The following is a 26,148-nucleotide window of genomic DNA, read 5'->3' on the forward strand; positions in this document are numbered from 1 at the left end:
TTGTGTTGCTTGTTTGTTTACTTCACCGATAGCTTTTGTTGCTGTCACTGTTGTAATTAGTTCTTTAGTTTCTGTTGCAATTTTAAAGAAGCCAAGTATTAAAAGGTATGCTTGTAGCCGTGCAGTGGAATGCATTCTACTGATATCAGTAGCTGTGAGTGTATGTTTCTATTTCCTTATGCCGCAGGCTTTTAGTACTGGAGTAGGTTGGTCTGGTGTCGTTTTCATGTTTGCCAGTTTTCTTTTTTATTTAGTTTTTCTTGTTGCATTCATTATTGTTAGTGCCAAGCAAATCTTTTTGTATATTGTCACCAAATTTCGGGATGAAGGAAATCGAAGTGCAAAAGAAGAGGAATGGGGTTATGTTTGCCTGGCCAGCCTCCTTATCGTCGCTGTTTTCATTATTGTATGTTATATTAACAATTATTTTCCATATTTGATAGTTTCTGCTACTGTTAATGCTGTTGTCTTTCCTGCTGCTGCAGTTTGCAGGAAAGAGCAGCTTGCAGCAGTTTTTAGAAGAAGGGGCCCAGAATGTAGGAAAACCACACCTAAACAAAATCTGTCAGTGGTTGACAGAATACTCGAAGAAGGGAGGTTGGAATCTAAAACAAATGCCATGGGGGTTGTCGAAAAAGCACAAGAACTCCCAACAGATCCTGATGAGGCTCCTCAATGTGTGAACATCCAGGGAAATGGCAACAAGGTTGTATCAGTTCCACCTGGGTATCAAGGCAATCTGACTGTCAATTTTTCATAAATACATTCCACATTTGTCCGTTCATCTTCATGAACATAACTGACTCAAAAATGGAAAGACGCTTTTTTGATTTTAATACATTTTTGGCGGACACAAATTACAAGCAAATTTGTTCCCCCTTGTTTTGTGGAACAACGAACAACACAAGTGACAAATTGTGGCAGCAAAGTTTATCAAATATAAAGTGCATCGCATTTTTGTTTGCATTGTCAGAGTCTACCTGAAACTGAGCAATTTATCAACTTTCATAATTTGTAAATAGGTTTAGGTCTGCTCATATTTTGTGGAATTTCGTCTTTAAATTAGTGTACCCCTGAAAGCAAAAATGAAAAAGTAGATAAATATTAACGGCTTTTGGATGCCAGTTGGGAACTTGACTAAATAGCTGTCATTAAAATCTTCTAGAAAACAAAGAAATTGTCGAGACCTTTTTAAACTTTCCTTTTTAAAAGTAATATGTATTAAAACAGTAAACAGCCATCATAGACTTTTGCAGAAAATTAAGTTTCAAGACTTGAAAAGTTGTATGATGTTTCAAAAAGCAGCAATTATTAGTATCAGCTTTATCTTCTTTTGTTTCATTTTTCATGATCATGTGGATTTTTTTCTTGATCATGGTATGTCCCCAGCTGTATATAGCACACAAAACTTGTATGGTGTAATATATTATTTCTCTGGTAGTTATAGTTTGAAGTGTTGACAATTGTGTTGGGGTAGAAAGTAAAAATATAATTTTGCATTTTGCATTAGAATTGTTTGTTTTTACTCAGTTCTTTTCACTTCGTTTTTAATCACTTTGTTCGTGATTTATTACTGATTGCTTTTTCTATCTGACTGAAATTCATGGCGTTGTCAAAAACAGAGCAAAAGAGGAACAGCTTTTAAAATAGTGAAGAGTACGAGAATGAACAGGATTACTGTACATATACAAATCAGTAAATAAGTCACAATATTGAAATTGTTATTTTTAAACACTCCATTGGAAATAGATACATTTGATGTTTAAAACAATAACTTTTAATAAAAGTAGCAATCAACCTGTTCGGCCAAAAAAAAAAAAGGTCGGTCTCTGGTCAGCGCGCCGTCGATTTTAATCATGCGCGTCGATCTTTTGTTTCCCCAAAATGTTCCGCGGTAGCTCCAACAGCGTCCTCTATTTCCGCACCTCCTCAATTTTTTTTTTACCAAAGAGCACCAAGGAATGGGAAATTGCACCAAGGCAAATGATCGAAAGCACCAAGGCAAATTATGGAGGACACCATGTACATGAGGACACCAAAAAAGCAAAATAGTACCCACCTTGTCTGTACAATCCAAGCTTGAAGAAAAGAAAAAAAAAGCAAAAAAAATAAAAGAAGCCGCGTGGCCGCGTCAATTCGGGAACTTCGGTCTGACCAGAGACCGAATATAAATATTTTTTTGGCCTTACCTTCAGACAATTGCACAAGTGACGAGCTCATTTGCAAAAACAGTTATGTGAAAATGATCCATTTTTCACCTTTCGAGAAAATTCGCTTTAAAACAAAACAGAGCCAGTTACTTGTGCACAAATTTGGACTGCCCATTACACCATATCGAACTCTTGTCTATTTGTATTTGAAAAATGATTTTAGGTGTTCAGGCAAAATATTAAGTTGGTTGATTTTCTCCAATTTTGTAAAATTGGCTTTTATCTGCTTTTTTTCAAATGTGCTCTTCAAATGCTTTGCTTAATTTACTTACATATGAAAAAGTAAGTTCAGAAACTGCTTCATATAATTGTTAAAATGTAAATTATAAATATACACAGCAATGTAACGAGGTGGTGTAAATAGCAAATGGTCATTCCACTTGAAGAATTTCAAATTAGCATTGAAAGCGAGGCTAATAATGCTCCCTTCAGGGGATAAGATTGAAGGTGAAAGGTTCTCAATGTCCTACAATGGCTTAGCAATGGGAGCCTCGCTTTGGATTCTAATGGAAAATGTTTTTTTGTTTCTGCTGTTCACTTAGTTGGCCGACTAAAACAACAAATTCTTACAAAATGCAGTTTTACAAAATGATAGAGGGCAAGTCCAAGAAATCGCGCACGCAATGTCTCATGCGTAACCAGAGCTTAACCCTCTTAAGATATTCATGGATTTTAGTGTGTTTTTTTATTCTACTGTTGGGCATCTGCAAGGGGAATACCCACAAGAGTTCTGTTGTTAGTCTCTGCGATGATTATGTAATTAAAGAAAACATGGCGTTACGTGTGGGACAAAAAGGGACCTTTTCTTGGACTTCCCCTGCAGTAGAAATAGTTGCATTTCATTGTACTTATGTTTTTTCATGTAGTGTAAGAACATTTTGTAGATAAATGAAAATACAAATCATTTTGGAACTAATAAATATAATGGTTGGCCATCAAGGAAAACACGTTGTCTCAAAGTGGTTTTCTTTAATTTTATTATTATTCATTTTTTGAAATGTTGGTGCCAAAAGGACCAAAGTGTTGCAGATATATTTTGCTCAATAGGGCCTCGATGTTGTTTGGTAGCAATGTCCCCTTTTTAAAAACATTTGTGTCCCGACAGCGAATAGCTTTTGTTAAGAAGGCGATAAGAAGTTCGATATGCAAATTAGAACCCCATACTTTTGCTAGGCGTGCATCACTGAATCCAATGCGGCAGCGAACAACACACAACTCGGCCAATGATGTTAGATATGCAAATTATAGCTCCCACTTTTAGGCCGAATATAAAAAAAACATGTTTCTCGTCCGGGATTTTGAAAAAAAGGAGGAAGCGGGGCTTTTTATTTTTTATTTTTTATTTTCTTCAAGATGGCCGCCAATTTAAAATTTCCTGCAACCGTTGGTGTTTGCACTGTTCAAAGACACTTTTAAAATGAATGACAAGTTGGACAAGAGAACTGAACATAATTACAGTGTCATTTAGAGTTGTGTTGGTCTACAATGAACAGTTTTGACCTTTTCGGTGCATTTGACCTTTTCGGTGTTTTTTGACTGCATTTTTCAAAAATAAAAAATAATAAAAAAAATCAAGAAGGCCTCCAAAAAGGAAGCGGGCGGGGACGAGAAACATGTTTTTTTTTTTTACTTCGCCTTAGGACTGAACTAGTAGGCTTAAGTGTCGAGGATTTGTACAACATACTTTGGAGTATATGTGAAGGTAATTTGTAGTTTTCTTCTTATCGAAAAAAACATGGTGTTTTTTTCCAGACCTTGTCTAGCTTATGAATTAACTTTGTAGCTTTCCATATGAAAACATGAATTACCTTTGTAGCTTTCCATATGAAAAAACAAAACACTAAATAAACTTTCCATTTTGACCTTGTGAAAATCATTAACCGGCTTAACTATAGGGCGCCCTCATCTGGGTGCGCGATTGCAACAGATGGGAAATTCCCTTGCGAAAGTTGATTTCGCAGTTGCTGAGATTAGTTTGTTTCCTCAAATTCCTGTTGTCAAATTTGACTTCAAACCCGATAATTCGCGACTGTGCTGCAGATTACTTCGGTAAGTTGTTCTCTTAATGCTCATTCTTATGTTTACCAAAGGAAATTTGATTTTGTGTATGGAATTTCATTCCAATTTTCCACTGAAAAATACCAAAATATCGCATTTTCGAAATCATAGTGCCTAGGCCTACATGTCATACATAGTCTGAGAGTAGGCCTATACTATAGTATTAATATTAGTACAAAACAGTACAACACAAGAGATTATGACTCAGTTGGACTATGCCTATTACTGTGTGACTACATCATTCATATTAAAAAAAAAATAAATAAAGCACCGAAAATATCTCCATAATAAGTCCCACTAACTGGGGTGCTAGAACTCCTTTTTTGACATGTTGGGATGTTAGCCTGTCCCGACAAGCTAACATCCCAACATGTCATAGGACTAATATCGTAAATGTCAACAACAAAAAAGAGTTCTAGCGCCCCGGTCAGTGGGATCTTGCGTTACTTTTATCTTAGAAATTAGATTATCTATCGCATATATTCTGACGTTTGATTTTGTTATTGCAGATTTGCAGGATTTATAATTTTGGAGAAATAAATATATATTTATATATTTTTGTGAGGTGCAACTACAACCCTCAGAGTTATTTGAATTATTATTAATGTAGGGTCAAAATACACATCCTTTTGATAATAATAACTTGGGTGTCTGCAGCTGCAGTGGTGGCATAGCCATGGGGCGGGGGGGGGGGGGCATTGGGGGGGACAGCCCCCCATGAAATCTTGTCGGCCCCCCCAGTTGCCCCCCCCCCCCTCCCCTGAGATTTTGAGGCCGCGAACTTACGTGCAAAGTGTTGTGTTAATTATATTTTAAAAAGCGTTTTGTTCTAAATTTTGTAAATTGGTTTCTTTAGCAAATACACTCCCAGAAATGTTTTTAAGTATTTCACCCCCCCTGCCCGAGTACGCTTTATTTGTGACGTAAGGGGCCATTCAGAATTTTCAATGTTTTAAAATTTCGATCTTTTTTTCCAAATGTGGGTGGGTGGGTCAAGCTAAATAATTGAAAATCGAAATTCACTTTCCATGGAAAAAAGATTTAAAAAAACAAAGAAAGATATATCTTTTGACTTGCCTGAACTACGCGCAAGCGTTCCGATATCGCGATGCGTGTTTCTTTTCCAACTTCGTCCCCTGTATGTACTGTCAGTGGCGTAGCCAGGAATTTTTCAGTCGGGGGGGGGGGGGGGGGCTGGGGGGCTGGAACATTTCATGGGGGGGAGGGGGCGTCATGTAGATCAATGATATTTTTTTTAGAAACTCAAAATCTCACTGGCGGAGGCGAATGGGGGGGGGGCGACAAGGTTTCATGGGGGGGGGGTTTCATGTCGCCCCCACGCCCCCCCCCCCCGTGGCTACGCCACTGCAGGTCATACAGTTAAAGTTTATGTGAACTTGTGTGAAAAGTCACAGAAAAGTGACTTTTTATGTTCGTCTGTCGGTCTTGTATGCTGTTATGTTTACTTTTATGTACTTTCAATGGTACTATGTTTAATTAACCTGTTCATTTGGTTAATTAAACTAATAACGCACATATAGTTGCCACATATGGCACTAACAAGTTTGAGGTCGGCAATTTCGTCTTTAACAATCTGGGTACGTCGGGTTACCGTACACACAGTTGTCCTGGAAACAACAGTCCCAAAGTACAGAAAGTCGTACGCAAGAGCTCCCCAGCAAGTATCGCTGACGCCATTATGATTCCAAAATTTCTCACTGTGTCACACAGTGAAATAACTAAACAGCGTCGTTGTATTGTGAACACATAAAAGCATTCAAGTCGCGTTCTTGCACACTTTCTTCATGTCGACATAGATATCCTTGAACCACTGCCCCCGCTTTGCATAACAAGTGCACATGAACGAACGATTCGACTTTTATTCAAAGAAATTTCTATGTACAGTCACCAGACTCTATTCAGTAAAGTCCCCGTCAAAACGAAAGTAAACAATCCACGTGCATAACGCACGGCTACACCATCGTACAGTGTGGCAGGGACACCAACAAGTAACACAACAACTATTTTTTTTTTTTAAATTGATAAATATTCTGATTGAATTTCGTTAAAAGATACTTGTTGGTGAGGTATCAAATATTCTAGCAAATTGATAAAAATGTACAATATTACAATATGCAATTTTGAGGGAAATGGGCAAAATACTGCATAAATAATTTCACTTGATAATATTCACAATACACAAACCGACAATTTTCATTTTCAGACCCACAACGAGAAATATTGTTAACACTGGGCTTATTGTGAGGAGTTGTGCTGGGAATCCATGAAGATGTTATTTTCAACATAATTTCTAAACAATTTAATGGGACATTCCGTGACATGAGCCTTCCAGATGAAAAGTTTGTAAGTGCACACCAATACATAAATTCCCATAGGCACCAAAGATAAATACCCCAATTTAAACAAATCGGGGAACATACTCTGAACCCTCACAGGTGATCAAAACATACATCAAATGAAAGCTGAATTAATCCTCTTCACCTTTTTGGAAATCTTTTTTTTTGGGGGGGGGGGGGCTTGACTTATGACTTTTAGGTGATTTTTCCCTCCAACGATGATCACCCATCGCCATTTTGAAAAAAAAAAAACAAAAAAAACCCAGATTCCTTCCACTCCATATCAATAAAGATTCCATTCAAATGTTTTGTTCAGAAATCCAAATTCAGGAACATGGACCCTTCACTTCTACAAATACAGACCCTCAAGTGCAGGGGGCAACATTCTTTATTATTACAGATAAACTAGTATACAAATCGTAATTTGGCCGGATTAGGTCGCGCCTATTTGGGCTGCATCTCATATGTACTGCGATCGGGAAATCTCCGGCGTAATAAAGACTTGAAGAAACTTTATTTGATTTATTTGATTCAATTATTTTATTTTAAATCTTAAAACATAAAATAAAAGCTAAAAGTTGGACAGGCTGCCACGGATATGTAAAAGTAAAAAAAAACAATTGTCATCAGACATTTATCCAAACCCCTGCCAATAAAACAGATTTAAAATTCCATTTATAAAAATTAAAGTACTATTGAAAAGTAAATTGTACAAATCATACGAGACGAGACATGACAAGACATAACGAGACGACACAAGATGGGGAGATGAGACAAGACTCTGCAAAAAAATCATAGAGTGAAACATTGGACAAGCCAGACAGATACAAAAATATAAAAACGAACTAATAAATAAATACTCTTACACCCCAACAAACAACAAACAAACACAACAAACAACCAGACTCAATAACGGGAATGAATGACGAACGGGCTAAAAATATTATTACAAACAAAACATAACAAAACCGAAAACAAAAGCAATCCCATTCCCAAGAGAGAAAAATGCAAACCATAAAAACAAATAACCTAGGTGACATACATAGGTCTACACTCACATTAAATACACACACTAAAGAAACAACAAGAAAATACCCGGGAAAAAAATGAAATAAGACACAATTTTACATTGACGATAAAATAAATATGACTGCAACAATTCCTCCCTCAGTTTTGAAAGAAAAGATTCACAACCTTCCATAGTTAAAACTTTTTCTAATTCTAACACGGTGACTTCGGAGAACATCAATGAGGCAATTGAACAGTTCTCTTATCTTGTAATCCATGTGTCTATCAGTTCTAAGTTTCAAGTGCTGAAACGTTAAAGGCTGTGCGACGGAGCTGCCCTGCAATTCATTCCTGAAATTATTGTTGCATTCCCTATTAGTTCATTAACTTTATATTAGAATCAACATTATTATCGATGATAACGAATTTGGCGGGAAACAGAGCTTTCACACAGTGACTTTACTGGTTTATTTAACTTCGTGGGGATTCCTCCAACGTCAGGCTTTTCCTTGGTTTCAACACCGGTGTCGGAGTCTCACAACACTAACTGGGGGAACCAAGTATGCTAAAGATTTTAGCTGAACCGAGTGGCACGGTGCGAGGTTTCGCTTCGCAGAGACGGCCGGACTGAAGCGGGAGCGGAACGCTACAGTGACGGGGAAGCAACAGCTGGACGGGGCCAGCGAGTTTACCGGATCACACTATAGTTCGAGCCATGGTGTGCATAGTCAACCGTGGCCAGTGGCGTAGCCAGGAATTTTTCAGTGGGGGGGGGGGGGGGGGGGGGGGGGGGGGGGGGGGGGCTGGAACATTTCATGGGGGGGGGGGGCGTCATGTAGATCAATGCTAATTTTTTTAGAAACTCAAAATCTCGGGGGGGGGGGGGCGACTGGGGGGGGGGGGGGGGCTGGGGAGGCTGTCGCCCCCCCCACGCCCCCCCCCCCCCCCCGTGCTACGCCACTGTGTACTGTACATGTACGTCATGTAGGCCTACGTGTATCCAATCGCTATAAAACTGGACTATTCAACCACTGGACTCCAAGACTACGAGGACCGCAGCCTGTGATGTGATGTCTGCCCAAACCTGATGTTTTCTTTCGCTCGTACTCCCCGCCCTGCAAACAGGGCGGGGGGGGGGGGGGGGGGGGACACGAGCGAATATTTTTCTCAGCTACCTCACGTGACAGGCACAACCTCGTATGTCACATATCATCCACCTCATCCAGAAAACGACAAAACCACGGTCATCTCTGTGGCTTCCAAAACTGCAACCTGTCATTCCCAACAGCATATCAGCTGGCAAGACACAAAAAAACTGAAGGTCACCAGTGCAAAAGAGGAAGACCGACAACTTCACGCCGTCACTGAACTAGACACACATGTACATGGTGTTCAAGTACATGTACATGCAAGTGCATGTACATGTTCAGTTTTTTATTAATCGAAATTACGGGTGGGTGGGTGGGTCAAAATAATTTGGAAAAAAAGTCGAAATTTTAAAACATTGAAAATTCTGAACGGCCCCTAAATAACACGGGCAAATAGATCTCAACATGTATTTATAAAAAGTAAATGCATTTATTTAAGTTCACAAAAGGTAGGCCTAAGGCTTTTGGTGTTCCAATCTTTCAGTTTAAAAAGTCTATGCTCTCCACTTGGGGGATCATTGGGTTAATACTCCCATTGGTCATGTTTGTGTTCTTAGGCAAGGCATTTTATCATACTTTCGTTATAAATGTATACTTGGGAACATATTGCAAGCCTATTAAGGTAACATTTCTCTGATTTCCTCTTTTTACGTAGTTACGATCAACTTTTCAAAATCATCATCGCAAAGCAATTACCAGCACCTTGCAAGAGCACCATGTCTGGCCAAGCAAATGAGACAAATAGCTGTACTGTAGAGTTGCCGTTAGAAGACACGAATGCTTGTCAGGAAGATCGTCGTCACGGGAACATGTTTTCCAGTACAACAGATCAAGTTATTGGGGGCGACATCTCTTCAGATAATCGGAGGGAAGCTTCAGATGCACCCGGAGAAGAAGATGAAATTGAAGCATTGCCTGATGCTCTCCGCACTGCTGATGATGGTGGCAATGATCCAGCTGACAGATCAGTCGAACACAAGATGGAACCCGAGTGGCACTTGATTCGCATAGCTTACGTTTGTCTGATAGGTTTTATTTCATATCTCATTTTTGAGCTGTTTGTTTTGGGTTATATGTTCCATGTAGATTTTCCTTCGGATGCCTCCTTAACAGCCTCCATTGTAGTTCGTGTTGCTGATGCTGCTCTTATGAGTGCATGTATCTTGACCGATGGCAAAACAAAACGACACTTCAGAGGAGTTTTCTCGGCAATAACTAAGAAGCGAAAACAAGTGTATATTGCTGCTGTATTGTTTTTTAGTGGTTTCATTTGTGTTGCTTGTTTGTTTACTTCACCGATAGCTTTTGTTGCTGTCACTGTTGTAATTAGTTCTTTAGTTTCTGTTGCAATTTTAAAGAAGCCAAGTATTAAAAGGTATGCTTGTAGCCGTGCAGTGGAATGCATTCTACTGATATCAGTAGCTGTGAGTGTATGTTTCTATTTCCTTATGCCGCAGGCTTTTAGTACTGGAGTAGGTTGGTCTGGTGTCGTTTTCATGTTTGCCAGTTTTCTTTTTTATTTAGTTTTTCTTGTTGCATTCATTATTGTTAGTGCCAAGCAAATCTTTTTGTATATTGTCACCAAATTTCGGGATGAAGGAAATCGAAGTGCAAAAGAAGAGGAATGGGGTTATGTTTGCCTGGCCAGCCTCCTTATCGTCGCTGTTTTCATTATTGTATGTTATATTAACAATTATTTTCCATATTTGATAGTTTCTGCTACTGTTAATGCTGTTGTCTTTCCTGCTGCTGCAGTTTGCAGGAAAGAGCAGCTTGCAGCAGTTTTTAGAAGAAGGGGCCCAGAATGTAGGAAAACCACACCTAAACAAAATCTGTCAGTGGTTGACAGAATACTCGAAGAAGGGAGGTTGGAATCTAAAACAAATGCCATGGGGGTTGTCGAAAAAGCACAAGAACTCCCAACAGATCCTGATGAGGCTCCTCAATGTGTGAACATCCAGGGAAATGGCAACAAGGTTGTATCAGTTCCACCTGGGTATCAAGGCAATCTGACTGTCAATTTTTCATAAATACATTCCACATTTGTCCGTTCATCTTCATGAACATAACTGACTCAAAAATGGAAAGACGCTTTTTTGATTTTAATACATTTTTGGCGGACACAAATTACAAGCAAATTTGTTCCCCCTTGTTTTGTGGAACAACGAACAACATAAGTGACAAATTGTGGCAGCAAAGTTTATCAAATATAAAGTGCATCGCATTTTTTGTTTGCATTGTCAGAGTCTACCTGAAACTGAGCAATTTATCAACTTTCATAATTTGTAAATAGGTTTAGGTCTGCTCATATTTTGTGGAATTTCGTCTTTAAATTAGTGTACCCCTGAAAGCAAAAATGAAAAAGTAGATAAATATTAACGGCTTTTGGATGCCAGTTGGGAACTTGACTAAATAGCTGTCATTAAAATCTTCTAGAAAACAAAGAAATTGTCGAGACCTTTTTAAACTTTCCTTTTTAAAAGTAATATGTATTAAAACAGTAAACAGCCATCATAGACTTTTGCAGAAAATTAAGTTTCAAGACTTGAAAAGTTGTATGATGTTTCAAAAAGCAGCAATTATTAGTATCAGCTTTATCTTCTTTTGTTTCATTTTTCATGATCATGTGGATTTTTTTCTTGATCATGGTATGTCCCCAGCTGTATATAGCACACAAAACTTGTATGGTGTAATATATTATTTCTCTGGTAGTTATAGTTTGAAGTGTTGACAATTGTGTTGGGGTAGAAAGTAAAAATATAATTTTGCATTTTGCATTAGAATTGTTTGTTTTTACTCAGTTCTTTTCACTTCGTTTTTAATCACTTTGTTCGTGATTTATTACTGATTGCTTTTTCTATCTGACTGAAATTCATGGCGTTGTCAAAAACAGAGCAAAAGAGGAACAGCTTTTAAAATAGTGAAGAGTACGAGAATGAACAGGATTACTGTACATATACAAATCAGTAAATAAGTCACAATATTGAAATTGTTATTTTTAAACACTCCATTGGAAATAGATACATTTGATGTTTAAAACAATAACTTTTAATAAAAGTAGCAATCAACCTGTTCGGCCAAAAAAAAAAAGGTCGGTCTCTGGTCAGCGCGCCGTCGATTTTAATCATGCGCGTCGATCTTTTGTTTCCCCAAAATGTTCCGCGGTAGCTCCAACAGCGTCCTCTATTTCCGCACCTCCTCAATTTTTTTTTACCAAAGAGCACCAAGGAATGGGAAATTGCACCAAGGCAAATGATCGAAAGCACCAAGGCAAATTATGGAGGACACCATGTACATGAGGACACCAAAAAAGCAAAATAGTACCCACCTTGTCTGTACAATCCAAGCTTGAAGAAAAGAAAAAAAAAGCAAAAAAAATAAAAGAAGCCGCGTGGCCGCGTCAATTCGGGAACTTCGGTCTGACCAGAGACCGAATATAAATATTTTTTTGGCCTTACCTTCAGACAATTGCACAAGTGAAGAGCTCATTTGCAAAAACAGTTATGTGAAAATGATCCATTTTTCACCTTTCGAGAAAATTCGCTTTAAAACAAAACAGAGCCAGTTACTTGTGCACAAATTTGGACTGCCCATTACACCATATCGAACTCTTGTCTATTTGTATTTGAAAAATGATTTTAGGTGTTCAGGCAAAATATTAAGTTGGTTGATTTTCTCCAATTTTGTAAAATTGGCTTTTATCTGCTTTTTTTCAAATGTGCTCTTCAAATGCATTGCTTAATTTACTTACATATGAAAAAGTAAGTTCAGAAACTGCTTCATATAATTGTTAAAATGTAAATTATAAATATACACAGCAATGTAACGAGGTGGTGTAAATAGCAAATGGTCATTCCACTTGAAGAATTTCAAATTAGCATTGAAAGCGAGGCTAATAATGCTCCCTTCAGGGGATAAGATTGAAGGTGAAAGGTTCTCAATGTCCTACAATGGCTTAGCAATGGGAGCCTCGCTTTGGATTCTAATGGAAAATGTGTTTTTGTTTCTGCTGTTAACTTAGTTGGCCGACTAAAACAACACATTCTTACAAAATGCAGTTTTACAAAATGATTATAGAATTATGTTGTTAGTCTCTGCGATGATTATGTAATTAAAGAAAACATGGCGTTACGTGTGGGACAAAAGGGACCTTTTCTTGGACTTCCCCTGCAGTAGAAATAGTTGCATTTCATTGTACTTATGTTTTTTCATGTAGTGTAAGAACATTTTGTAGATAAATGAAAATACAAATCATTTTGGAACTAATAAATATAATGGTTGGCCATCAAGGAAAACACGTTGTCTCAAAGTGGTTTTCATTCATTTGATTATCATTCATTTTTTGAAATGTTGGTGCCTAAAGGACCAAAGTGTTGCAGATATATTTTGCTCAATAGGGCCTCGATGTTGTTTGGTAGCAATGTCCCCTTTTTAAAAACATTTGTGTCCCGACAGCGAATAAATTTTGTTAAGAAGGCGATAAGAAATTCGATATGCCAATTAGAACCCCATGCTTTTGCTAGGCGTGCATCACTGAATCCAATGCGGCAGCGAACAACACACAACTCAGCCAAAGATGTTAGATATGCAAATTATAGCTCCCACTTTTAGGCCGAATATAAAAAAAACCCATGTTTCTCGTCCGGGTTTTTGAAGAAAAGGAGGAAGCGGGGTTTTTTATTTTTTATTTTTTTATTTTCTTCAAGATGGCCGCCAATTTAAAATTTCATGCAACCGTTGGTGTTTGCATCAAAGACGCTTTTAAAATGAAAGACAAGTTGGACAAGAGAACATAATTACAGTGTCATTTAGAGTTGTGTTGGTCTACAATGAACAGTTTTAGAGTGCATTTGACCTTTTCGGTGTTTTTTGACTGCATTTTTCAAAAATAAAAAAATAATAAAAAAATCCAGAAGACCTCCAAAAAGGAAGCGGGCGGGGACGCGTCGAGAAACATGGTTTGTTTTTTTACTTCGCCTTAGTACTGAAAACTATATGTAACTGCAGCCTCTGTAAAACCTATAGGGCGCCCTCTTTTGACAACTAGGATTGTACTTGTTGAAAGCACATTGTTTTTAGTAGCCATTTTTATTGCATGTTGTAAATTGTACTCCAGAGCATCTAAAAGGACCGCCAGAACCTGATTGTTTTTAAGGCCTAAATAACCCCCTGAAGAAGCAAGGAGGTATTGTTTAATGATTACTCATATCATTGAGGACTTTCTAGAGTCTTTTGAAGCTTTAGTTTATTCAGTTTTTATAAGAAAAGCACTGGACTCTCATTTATATGTTATTTGCATGTTAACATAGTGTAATTCCATGATATTGAACTTTGTATTTGGATTTGTTCTTGTAATTGCAGTTTTCACGGAGCTTTGCCAGTTCATGTTTCGTATTCAATGGATGGAACTGTAGCCTTGATCACAGAGCCTCAATTATTGGAGATTATTTGAACTTGAGCCTGTGTGTTGATCCCTGATCCTTGAATCTTTGTTCTGTATTGGAGCTGTGTTACCATACTGAAGTGAGAGCTTTACAATACATTCATGAAACAGCAAGCTTCTGTCGAGACCCTTGTTTATTTGTCTTCATCTTATTTTGCGAGACACTGCGCCCCCTAGTGGCACACCTTAACATAGGCCACCGACTTCATGCGAATCGATAAGGCTGCCGCTACAGTGAAAACTCCGAACATAACTTGAAATCATCAGGAACTACGAGATTAGCCTGTCCTCATTTGGAACCTGGAATGCTGAAACATCTTGAGACGAGACTTTCTACCAACTCACCTTAAATCCATCCTGGCTTTGATGTGTTTCCTGCGAACAACCGGAACTACATGTACCTGTCATTCCTGTGTACTACGAGTGCGATAGTTTTGCGAATTTTCCTCTCACCGCGTAGGAGAGAGGGATCATTCTCTGAAGCTGTATTCTGAACTGCTGGTCCCAAGAACTTATTTGAAATAACTTTTGTTACACAATCAAGTTAATTTGTGTGTCTTGCATATAGTTATTGTAGATTTGCATCACAAATTGTAAGCATAAAATGGGAATGTTTCCATCAGCAGTAATTGTGTAACATATAGACTTGCATATTGCAGTATTGCGGAATTACAGTATTGCGGAATTACATTTGCTCATCATTGTATCATAACGTGTATTGTACATGCGTTTCATACATAACCTTTTGTATATGTAAACAAAAATGGGTTTGTGTATACTGTACAACATACATGTATCTTGTACGTTTAACCACTGTTTATATGATGGTGCATACTATTAATATGAATGTACATTGATGCGCACACTTTCACTTGGAGGTTTATCCCAGTACAGTAAATAGGTTTTGGCCATGTCACGCACAGACACAGATGAAAGCAATGCTGCGACTGCCCAGGCTGAGGGAGGTGAGGATGGAAATGGAGTCGAAACCGCCCGAGAAAGACAACTCACAGAGAAAGGTTTACTGTGGCAAGTCAGCCTACATGAGCGGAGGTTCCGAAGTTTCCTGTCAGCCTGGCATAGATGTGCCAACCAATTGGAGGAATTATTATCAGATTCAAATCAAGTCTCTGCAATTAAAGCTGGACGAGATGCCATGCATAAAGCCATGCAACAGCTGCAGGAATCAAGTCACCAACTTGAAGAATTGCAGGCAGCAGAATATTGGGTCAGTGAACTTTGTAGAAAATATGAGAGGACTGAAGAGGAAAACAATCATCTTGTGAAAAGAGCTTGCGAACGCATCATCGACCTTGAAGATAATCTGCGTGAGATGAGATCCAGAATGTCTGAAAAAAGTCATTATTCAAGACGATCTGCAAGCTCGAAAGGTTCCGGTGCTATTGACAGAGCTGCTATTGCTGCTGAAGCTGCAGCCCTTAAAGCCAAGCTGAAATTCGCTGACATAGAGGCAAACAAACGAGCAGAATTGGAACTTAAGAAAGCAGAACTCGAGCAACTAAATACAATGAAAGACTTGCACGCTGCAGAGGCAACGTTAGAGGCAATTGATCTGGCACAAGACCAACACTTGTTTGGCTCCCAAGGGAGTCTGGCTGGTATACCTGCACAAGAGAAAAGTGCCCTTGTTGCAGATTACTTGATGAGACAAGGGAGCTTGATACTTCAAAGGGTGTTACTAACGACACAACACCTGCATTTGGCATGAAGCCACCGGCAGATGCGAACAACCATGCGAACAATTCTCCAGTAGAGATGTCTCACATGTTGAGCAGCCAATGACAGGATCTTCGATGTGCCACCCTCAGACCATGCAAAATTCAGACAAGTGTGGAGCCACTAAACCTGCCAGCAACTCTCAAAGCACTACTGAGTACACGAACAATTCACCACCTCTTGCAGTCACATCTACAACCCAAGTACATACTACTGAAGCGGTTTCAAACGAACCACAACAGCAGCTGATAGACTTTACCAAGTCCCTTGCGAAGCAACTGAGCTTAAGTCGGCTGCCCCCTCCAGAACCAGGAGTGTTTGTGGGTGATGCACTTAAATATCCCAACTGGAAAAGTGCATTTGAAACACTGATTGAACAACGTGGGATCCCCTCATCAGAGCAACTCCATTACATGAAGAAATACACTGGAGGTGCAGCAAGAGAGGCAATCGAAGGCTACTTCTATCTCACTACCGACGATGCATACAACCAAGCAAAGAAACTACTAGAGAAACGCTATGGGGATCCATTTGTCGTCGCAAATGCCTTCAGGAACAAACTGGATTCTTGGCCAAAGATCCCCACTCGTGATGGAATAGCCCTGCGAAACTTTGCGGATTTTCTGAGACAGTGTGAAACCGCCACAAGGAGCATTGGCACCTTAGATGTTCTCAACGATGAACGCGAAAACAGAAAGATGCTCTCAAAACTCCCTGACTGGTTAATCAGCCGATGGGCCAGAAAGGTTGCGGATAAGAAGGAAAAAGATGGAAAGTTTCCTACCTTTTGTGAGTTTGCTAAGTTCATTGAAAAGGAAGCAAACGTTGCGTGCGATCCCGTGACCACCCTGCAAGGCCTGAAGGGAGATGACAAACGATACAAGTCTTCAGAATCTCACAGCAAGCCTGACAAGAATGTCGGAAAACGAACTCCAGGAGCTAATTCCTTCCCTACCAGAGTAGATGAGTCTCCATCCAAGGGACAGAAGGGAAACCACATGCAGCAATGGAAGGAGTGTCTTCTATGCAACAAGACCCACTACCTAGACTCCTGTCCTATCTTCCTGTCGAAGGAAATAGGCGAGCGTAAGGAGTTTGCAAAGAAGAAAGGCTTATGCTTTGGATGCTTGTCAAAGGGGCACATGTCAAAGTACTGCCGACAAAGACTGATCTGCAGAACTTGCTCTAAACACCACCCTACATCCCTGCATGGCGACACCAAGGAAGAGGTCAAGATAAGTGTGAACTCAAGTGCAGAAGGAGCCCAACAAGAACATAAAGCAGTCAGCTCAAACACTCGAATAAGTCTCTTTAGCGGAGTTGAGGATTGCAGCCAGAGCTCAATGACTGTTCCCGTATGGATTTCCCATTGTGATCGACCAGGACATGAGCGACTAGTCTACGCATTACTGGATACACAATCTGATACCACATTTATCCTAAGAGACACATGCGATGCTCTTGGCATGGATGGACCAAAGGTTCATCTTCTGCTTTCTACCATGACTGCAAAGGAGCAGAGGGTATCAAGCCGCAAGATTAATGGACTGCTCGTGAGAGGATACAACAGTGAGACCAAGATTCCACTACCGAGTACATACTGCAGAGAAGCCATCCCAGCTAATCGTGATCACATACCGACGGCAGACATGGCCAGAAAATGGCCTCACCTCGAAGGAATGGCAAATCACCTGATGCCTGCAACGGAATGCGAAATAGGTCTCCTGATTGGGTACAACTGCCCACGTGCTCTTGCGCCACGTGAAGTCATCCACCCAGCAGAAAGCGGCCCATACGGTCAACGAACAGACCTCGGATGGTCTATTGTTGGCATTGTCAACCCTCACTTTGGAGAAGACGAGGGAAATGACCCCATAGGAATCAGTCACAAGATAGTCACCTGCAAGGTGCACCCTTTGTCGGAAAATGATCAATCGACAAGTAAGCACGTGATCTTTTCTATCAGGAACAAGGTAAAGGAAATCACTCCAACTGAATTTTCACAGATGCTGGAGTTGGATTTCCCCGAGAAGAAACCAGACGATACCAACCTGTCACAGGAAGACATCCAGTTCTTGGACAAGATCAGAAATGGTATCCATCAACGAAATGATGGTCACTATGAAATGCCATTACCATTCCGTGGGTCTGAACCGGATCTCCTGAATAACAGATCGATGGCACTGCACCGCCTCGAACTTCTCAAGACTCGCTTCAAGAAGAATCTCACGTACCACTCGGACTACACTAACTTTCTACAGGACATCATTAGTAAGAACCATGCGGATGTCAGCAAATCAAGTGGAGTGTGGTACATACCACATCATGGGGTTTATCATCCCAAGAAACCGGGGAAGATTCGCGTGGTGTTCGATTGCAGTGCACAGTATAAGGGAGAGTCCTTGAATGACCATTAACTTCAAGGCCCAGACCTAATGAACAGCCTCGTCGGGATACTCTGCAGATTCCGATTGCGTCCAGTGGCATTCATGTGCGATGTCGAACAGATGTTCCACCAGTTTAAAGTCGAAGCAAGGCATAGAGATTATCTGCGATTCGTATGGTGGAAAGATGGCAACTTCAACAACGAATCCACAGAATACCGAATGGGTGCACACCTCTTCGGTGCAGTTTCATCACCCGGATGTGCAAACTTCGGCCTGAAACAGATCGCAGAAGACTACGAAGCTAAGTACGGCTCTGATGCTGCAGACTTTGTTCGACACAGCTTCTATGTTGACGACGGCCTAAAGTCAGTCTCGTCCACATCTGAAGCTGTCACCTTGATTAGACAAACCAAAGAAATGTGTGCACAGGGCGGACTACGACTGCACAAGTTTATCTCGAATTCCAGAGAGGTCATGGAAAATGTCCCACAGGAAGACCAAGCCAGTAATGTGAAAATTCTTGACCTCCTCCACGATGCCCTTCCCATAGAAAGAGCACTTGGAGTTGAATGGTGTGTGGAATCTGATGCATTCAACTTCTGCATTATCTTGCGAGACAAACCTTTGACGAGGCGTGGAATTCTTTCCACCATCTGCTCCATCTACGATCCTCTTGGCTTCGTTGCTCCAGTCATGTTGGTGGGCATACTCATTCTTCAAGACTTGTGTAGAGTTCAAGTTGACTGGGACACCCCCTTGAATGACGAAATGAGATCACGCTGGGAAAAGTGGAGAAAGGACCTACCTCTTCTAGAGAAACTCAAGATTCCACGATGTGTTTGTCCAGAGAAGTTTGGGAAGGTGATTGCTACAGAAATTCATCACTTCTCTGACGCGAGTGCTTTTGCTTATGGTCAGTGCTCGTATCTCCGTCTCATTGACGACAAAGAGAATGTCCACAGCACATTGATAATGGGAAAGAGCAGGGTCACTCCTCTTAAGCCCATTACCATTCCTCGTCTGGAGTTGACCGCTGCTGTCGTCTCAGTGCGAGTCAGCACCTTACTGCAAAAGGAGCTCGACCTAGATGCCGTAACCGAAGTCTTTTGGACAGACAGCAAAGTGGTTCTAGGCTACGTCAAGAATGAATCGCGACGGTTTCATGTGTTTGTTGCCAATCGGGTGCAACAAATAAGAAGTCGCTCTGATCCTAACCAGTGGAAACATGTGGGGACGAAGGAGAACCCGGCAGATGAAGGATCTCGAGGTTTGAGAGTTGAGGAAATTCTCACCTCGAAATGGCTGAAAGGGCCAGACTTTCTCTTGGAAAGAAAACTACCACCTCAAGAATCAACCGAATATCAGACTTCTCCAGAAGATCCAGAAGTAAAGAAGACAAGCGTGCTGCTGGTGCAGACAGTGAAATCTGCCGTAGAGCTTGAGCACTTCTCCAAATGGCGCTCTCTTAGACGAGCCATAGCAGGATGTCAGAAGTTCATGTCTCGACTGATGGAGGCTGTAAAGGACAAACGTGGAGAGTTGACTGAGAGTTACAAGTCAGAGGCCAACCTTCTTCCTCGCTATTGCCCGGCGTCTGTTGAAGACCTGCAGCGATCCGAACGAACTATCATCAAGCTTGTACAAAGCGAATCCTTCCCAGAGGAGATACGGATACTCACCAGTCTAAATGTCAACGATGGCGACATAGATAGACACCTTGCACGGAAGCGGAACAAGTCCATGAAGCGTACAAGCTCACTCTTCAGGCTGGACCCCTTCATCGACAACGAAGGCATCTTGCGTGTTGGAGGACGTATCAGAAAGGCAGACATGTCATTCGAATTCAAACATCCAGCCATCCTTCCAAGAAGACACCACGTCACTAGCCTGATAATCCGTCATTTTCATGAGCTAGCAGCTCATCAAGGTCGTGGTACGACGACAAATGCCATACGGTCAAATGGATTCTGGATACTGGGATGCAGTGCTGCAGTTGCCACTCAGATCTCCAATTGTGTCAGATGCCGAAAGTTGTATGGAAAGGTGCAAGAGCAAAGGATGGCCAACCTACCTGATGAGAGACTTCAGCCAGCACCTCCCTTCACGTTTTCCGGTGTAGACTACTTTGGTCCATGGCTGATCAAGGAAGGACGGAAGGAGCTTAAGCGTTACGGGGTACTCTTCACTTGTTTGGCCTCCCGAGCCATCCATATTGAGGTTGCCAACTCGTTGACTACAGACTCCATTATAAATGCCTTACGCCGATTTACAGCCATACGTGGCCCAATGCGGGTGCTAAGGTCTGACCAGGGAACAAATCTAGTTGGCGCAAGGTCAGAGCTAAAGCGAGCACTAGAAGAAATGGATCATGACAGGTTGCGACACTTTCTCATTGAAAGAGGGTGCGACTATCCAGAATTCAAGATGAATGCTCCTACAGCTAGTCACACTGGGGGCGCATGGGAAAGGCTCATTCGGTCCGTGAGAAGAGTTCTCCAAGCTCTCATGGAACACTCGGGAACCCAGTTGGATGATGAGTCTCTCCGAACCTTCATGTGCGAAGCAGCAGCAATAGTGAATAGCAGACCATTATCGGTAACCACTCTGAATGAGTCCACCGCCTTAGAACCTCTGACACCCAACCACTTGCTCACTCTGAAATCAAGTGTTGTTCTGCCACCTCCTGGCGAGTTTCAGCGTGTCGATGTCTACTCCCAAAAACGTTGGCGAAGAGTGCAGTATCTAGCCAATGAATTTTGGAATCGCTGGAAAGGGGAGTTTGTGCAGAATCTTCAAGCAAGACAGAAGTGGACACGCAGGGTACCTGACGTCCAAGTCGGAGATGTTGTCCTGATTGTTAACAACAATCTACCCCGAAACCAGTGGCAACTTGGTAGAATCTCCGAAGCTATTCCTGGTACTGACGGCCAAGTCAGAAGAGTGAAGCTTGTTGTTGCCGACAGATCCTTAGATGTCAAGGGCAAACGAACACGACCAGTGACAACCCTGGAACGCCCCATCCAGAAGCTTGTCGTGCTTCTTAAGAGTCAGGAACACTGGGGATTCCCCATCGGGGAGCCTTAGTCCCAATTTAGAGTTTCTTGTTGATGAGTTGTGTTTGACCAGTGTTCGAATTATTGAACTTAGATTTGAAGAGCTCTTTAACTACTTGTGTTTTTAGCAAGTTATTGAACAGTAGTTTATACCTTTTGATCTTAACATGTAAGTGACGAGTAGGAATAGATATTCAATGTCAGTTTGTAAGGCTTTGAAATGGAAAAATTAGAAGTCACTAATTTTGGGGAGCCATGTGACTGCAGTCTCTGTAAAACCTATAGGGCGCCCTCTTTTGACAACTAGGATTGTACTTGTTGAAAGCACATTGTTTTTAGTAGCCATCTTTATTGCATGTTGTAAATTGTACTCCAGAACATCTAAAAGGACCACCAGAACCTGATTGTTTTTAAGGCCTAAATAACCCCCAGAAGAAGCAAGGAGGTATTGTTTAATGATTACTCATATCATTGAGGTCTTTCTAGAGTCTTTTGAAGCTTTAGTTTATTCAGTTTTTATAAGAAAAGCACTGGACTCTCATTTATATGTTATTTGCATGTAAACATAGTGTAATTCCATGATATTGAACTTTGTATTTGGATTTGTTCTTGTAATTGCAGTTTTCACGGAGCTTTGCCAGTTCGTGTTTCGTATTCAATGGATGGAACTGTAGCCTAGATCACAGAGCCTCAATTATTGGAGATTATTTGAACTTGAGCCTGTGTGCTGATCCCTGATCCTTGAATCTTTGTTCTGTATTAGAGCTGTGTTACCATACTACCATACTGAAGTGAGAGCTTTACAATACATTCTTGAAACAGCAAGCTTCTGTCGAGACCCTTGTTTATTTGTCTTCATCTTATTTTGCGAGACACTGCGCCCCCTAGTGGCACACCTTAACATAGGCCACTGACTTCATGCGAATCGATAAGGCTGCCGCTACAATGAGCATTAAGAGCCTGGAAGTCGACAGTACGTCGTGGTTTGCCATTCTTCTTTGCACAAACTACCATCCTGTGGCACCAGGTGACAGGCTCGCCAATGGGAACTGGCTCAAGCACGCCCAACTGCACGTCATGGTCTAACCCAGCTTTAACGGCATCCTGCCAGTGGAGTGGGACGGGTACCGGTGTATGATGCGCAACCGGTTCGGCGTTGGGATCTACTATCAGTGTCATGGGGGGGGGGGCTGTCCATAAGAGGCAAAGTCTGATGCTCACATGTGTTGAATGTGCTCGAATTGTAGTAGTCAAGGAGATACTGTTGTAGCTTCATACAGTTGGCGTCGATTGCAGGAAACGGCAGTTTCGTTGGGGAAGGTGGGGGTCGCTGACGCCGAGGGCAATGGCAATCTGAGGTGTGGTCTTCCTGTAGGGCTGCTGTCGTGTCCAGCTTGCATGCTTTCTGAGTTAAGCCCATCGTGGGGAAGCCTCCGGAATGATTCCAAGGGCGATGCAGGCCTCTTTGCTGAGGAAGAGCTTGTCAGAACTGTCCGTGACGTAAGTCATTTGCCTGGTTTCAATGACCCGGCCCCGTCCATCTTTGCCTGACAAGCGGAGAACTGTGGCCCCAAGGATCTTGATGCCTCCATTGGTGGCGGTGTGCATCCTCATGGTCACTGGGAGGAGGTCGGATTTACGTAGACCGAGGCGGTGAATGACCTTCATACAGGCGAGGCAACTCTGGCACCCTGTGTCTGCCATGGCGGGGACAGAGCAAGTCATGGTGGGAGTGGGAAGGTCAAAACCGAGGGCTGCGTGGTCTTTCGGTACAATGTTGATGGTTACATCGATGAAAGGTTGTTGCGTTTATCTTTTCCTGAGCCACGTGTTGGAGAGGTTGTCATATACGTGATGGTCTAGGGGAATGTTCAGTCCTTGGTGTGGTTTTTCCAAGTCATTGACAGTAACTAACTCGTCAAATGCACACCCATTGGGGTGTTGTACTGGATCAGAGATGGTACATAAGGCATCAAAGACAGCACCTTCACGGTCGTCAGGAGGGGCGGGTATCGAATGTTTTGGTTTGGCCTTACTGCAGCACACACTCTCCATGTGGTGGTGTTTATCACAATGCCCACACCTGTGGCCATATGCTGCACATTCGGTTTTACGAGCGCGGGCTGGGGCGTTCTTCCCCTGTCCTTTCTTGCCACAGTAGGAGCATGGGTCATGTTTCTCCTTGAGCTTCACGTGCTTGGCTTTTTTGTATGTGCTGCTGGTCGCATCCACTGAGTGTGAGTCTAGTAGTGATGATGCAGACCGTTTGCCTGCCTCTTTAGCTTCAATGAATTGGAAGACTTCCTCCAGGGTCATGTCTTGGTTCTTATCGCCAAGGAGGTCAAGCTGGATTTCAGGGTCTGCGATGCCTCGGGTGAGTACATCCCGCAGGATTGCTTCTGTGTAATTAACGTCAATGTCACAGCCAGGGCATTTTATTAGGAACTTGCAAATTCCTGCTTGACCACGTAGGCGAGCTCCGAAGCTGCGCACTGTTTCATCACGATCCTGACACATATTGTGAAGTGTCACTCTGGCATCCATAGTGTTCTCTTTACGCACAGCAAGTCTTTTTATGGCAGCCAGCACCTCAGTTTCAGATTTGTTGGTGAGGCTACCACCCGCGGATCTTATGAGGTCCTTGCGCAAGGGTTCATCACAGCATTCAAGTACTACTTTGTCCTTGCCGGCTATCTTGGTGGCATCGACGTAATCTGACCACCGTGACTTGAAATAAGCCCACTCTTCACTGGAGCCAGCAGCGGCAATCGTTGGCCTTTTGATCTTCTCAACCTTGGCAGCATGTCCAGAGGTGTGTTCAGCGCTGTGGGCAGTGAGGAGTGCAGCTACGATAGCGGCATCGAGATCCTGAGTGGCGTAGTCACAGCCGGGGATGGGGCATGATACAACAGGCATCGTTATGTCTTAGGGCTTCCGTGTTCATAAATAAGAACGCTGTCTCTTTGTTTTGGTCACTTCAACAATGACCACGGTCTGCAAATAGACAAACAGAAATGTAATATGATTAAGAAAGGTTGGCAATCCTCTAGGGAACATGGGTATTGGGGAACATAGGTACATGTATATATGCTAAAGGATTTGAGAGCATTCGGTTTATCTTTGCAAAGCTCCCAAAAATCAGGGGTTAATTTTTATTCTTCTTAAATGTTGTTTGAACATGTTAAAATAAAACTTTTTATTTGTGAACGACCTGGTGTCACGCCCTCCATTTTTCCTTATTATTGCTTTATTATATGTTATTAGAGGATGATACCTCATTTAATTGTTTCCCCTTTAAATTCAATAAGGGTTCAAAATAAAACATTCTGGTTTATTTTCGGTACTGTTAAAAATCATATCAACATTATTTGGTTTCACAGGATTAGAAGTTCCTTACCTGTTTCTTTATCTAGGTTTATTGTTATCATCCCCCCCCCAAAAAAAAACAGCACACGCACACTCCGCCCAACCCTTTATGTTCGCTGGTATCCGGTAAGTAGTAGCCATTGAACCAGTCAGTTCGGGCGGCCCTATTTTGGTAAAATGATGTATCTCACTTGAAGGACATTTTGAGAAAAAGTGATTTAAAGAATGAAATGTTGTCGTTTTGGTCTTTAGGTCGTCAAGACTGTGAAGCAGTCATTTTCTGATGTCTTGGAACCATTATTTTGTTTACTTACATAATTCACAAAATTTCGTGGATATTTCTAGAGATATATAATGTTTTTGGAAGTTATATCATTTTACTAAAAAGACTTCCAATGGAAAGCTTGGATTTGTTACGCAGTAAAGCTTGGATTTGTTACGCAGTAATAATGTATGTGTGTACATATCATTTGGAATAATCATGAAGAGACGAAACAGTCTGCATTTAAGCCTGTGAAAGGGTAATTTCGTTTAATGATGAAAATAATGCAAATGACTTTCCCCAGTTTACTTACATATCAGGGGAAACAAATGGGATATGTATGAATTCAAACAAACAGTGCTATTTTGGTAAAATGGTGTAAGTCTGACATGCACAAACAATTAACGAGGCTTTAATTACGAAAAAAGTTGTAAGTGAAAGATACACCATTTTACCTTGTTTGTGAGATTTGCAAACACAGATATATGTCACGTATGTCAGACTTGCATTATTTTTCTAAAAAAAAAGCTCCACTAGTTAAGTTTTCCACGGTGAGCTACATATAATATAAGCGCTTCATTTCTTGACTCTAATATTTTCTGAATCGGAAATAGCGCCCTCACTTTACCGGGATTTGACTCTAACTCAAAATCGCCCGAAAATCGACTTACATCATTTTTACCAAAATAGGGCCGCGGGGAATCCCCAAATATTATTGCAACATACTATTTAACATATTATTGTAATACAGCCATAGAGCACCTGATTACCATTTGACTGCAAATGACATTGCCAGTGCAGTGGTCTGCCCGTTTTGTTCCTAAGTGATACTGCTAGTGCTGGTGCTACAATGTTTTCACGGTAAGTATAATTACTATAATCTTCATGCCTATCTCTAATAGAAGTGATTACTGGTATTTCTATTTGTGTGTAAAGATCCGTTAAGTTGGCTAAGCCGAACGGGCACTGTTTCTATATTTTCCTTCCATGGTGTGCTTGCTCGGGTAGTGTGTGGGTGTGGCCTTTCGCGGCGAAAGGCGAAAGTTTCGCCAAGCGAAGCGACTGGATAGAGCGGGAGACCATAAACGCGAGTGGCGAAGGGGGGATCGGGGCCTTTTC

At 41.4% G+C, this 26,148-nt stretch overlaps 2 protein-coding genes across 2 annotated transcripts; both read left to right on the plus strand.

The window, feature by feature from the left end:
- Window positions 1-9,497: 9,497 nt before the first annotated feature.
- Window positions 9,498-18,378, plus strand: LOC119734629. Its single transcript, XM_038208172.1, has 4 exons — window positions 9,498-9,797; window positions 10,495-10,587; window positions 15,148-15,253; window positions 15,956-18,378. Exons 1-4 carry the CDS (start codon window positions 9,498-9,500, stop codon window positions 18,376-18,378), a joined length of 2,922 nt encoding a protein of 973 aa, XP_038064100.1.
- An 18-nt stretch (window positions 18,379-18,396) lies between these two features.
- Window positions 18,397-21,432, plus strand: LOC119734635. Its single transcript, XM_038208185.1, has one exon. It carries the CDS (start codon window positions 18,397-18,399, stop codon window positions 21,430-21,432), a length of 3,036 nt encoding a protein of 1,011 aa, XP_038064113.1.
- The last annotated feature ends 4,716 nt before the right edge of the window (window positions 21,433-26,148 follow it).

This window comes from Patiria miniata, unplaced genomic scaffold (genome assembly GCF_015706575.1).
Source record: "Patiria miniata isolate m_02_andy unplaced genomic scaffold, ASM1570657v1 HiC_scaffold_10, whole genome shotgun sequence".
Classification (NCBI taxonomy): Eukaryota; Metazoa; Echinodermata; class Asteroidea; order Valvatida; family Asterinidae; genus Patiria; species Patiria miniata.

Excerpts from the sequence above, each read along its gene's own strand:
- LOC119734629 (XM_038208172.1), top strand. The coding sequence starts at position 9,498 with ATGTCTGGCCAAGCAAATGAGACAAATAGCTGTACTGTAGAGTTGCCG. Across the intron at positions 9,798-10,494 it reads ACTTGATTCGCATAGCTTAC|TTTCTGCTACTGTTAATGCT; the intron begins GTTTGTCTGATA and ends CATATTTGATAG. Across the intron at positions 15,254-15,955 it reads ACAGAGAAAGGTTTACTGTG|CCACCGGCAGATGCGAACAA; the intron begins GCAAGTCAGCCT and ends TTTGGCATGAAG.
- LOC119734635 (XM_038208185.1), top strand. The coding sequence starts at position 18,397 with ATGAACAGCCTCGTCGGGATACTCTGCAGATTCCGATTGCGTCCAGTG.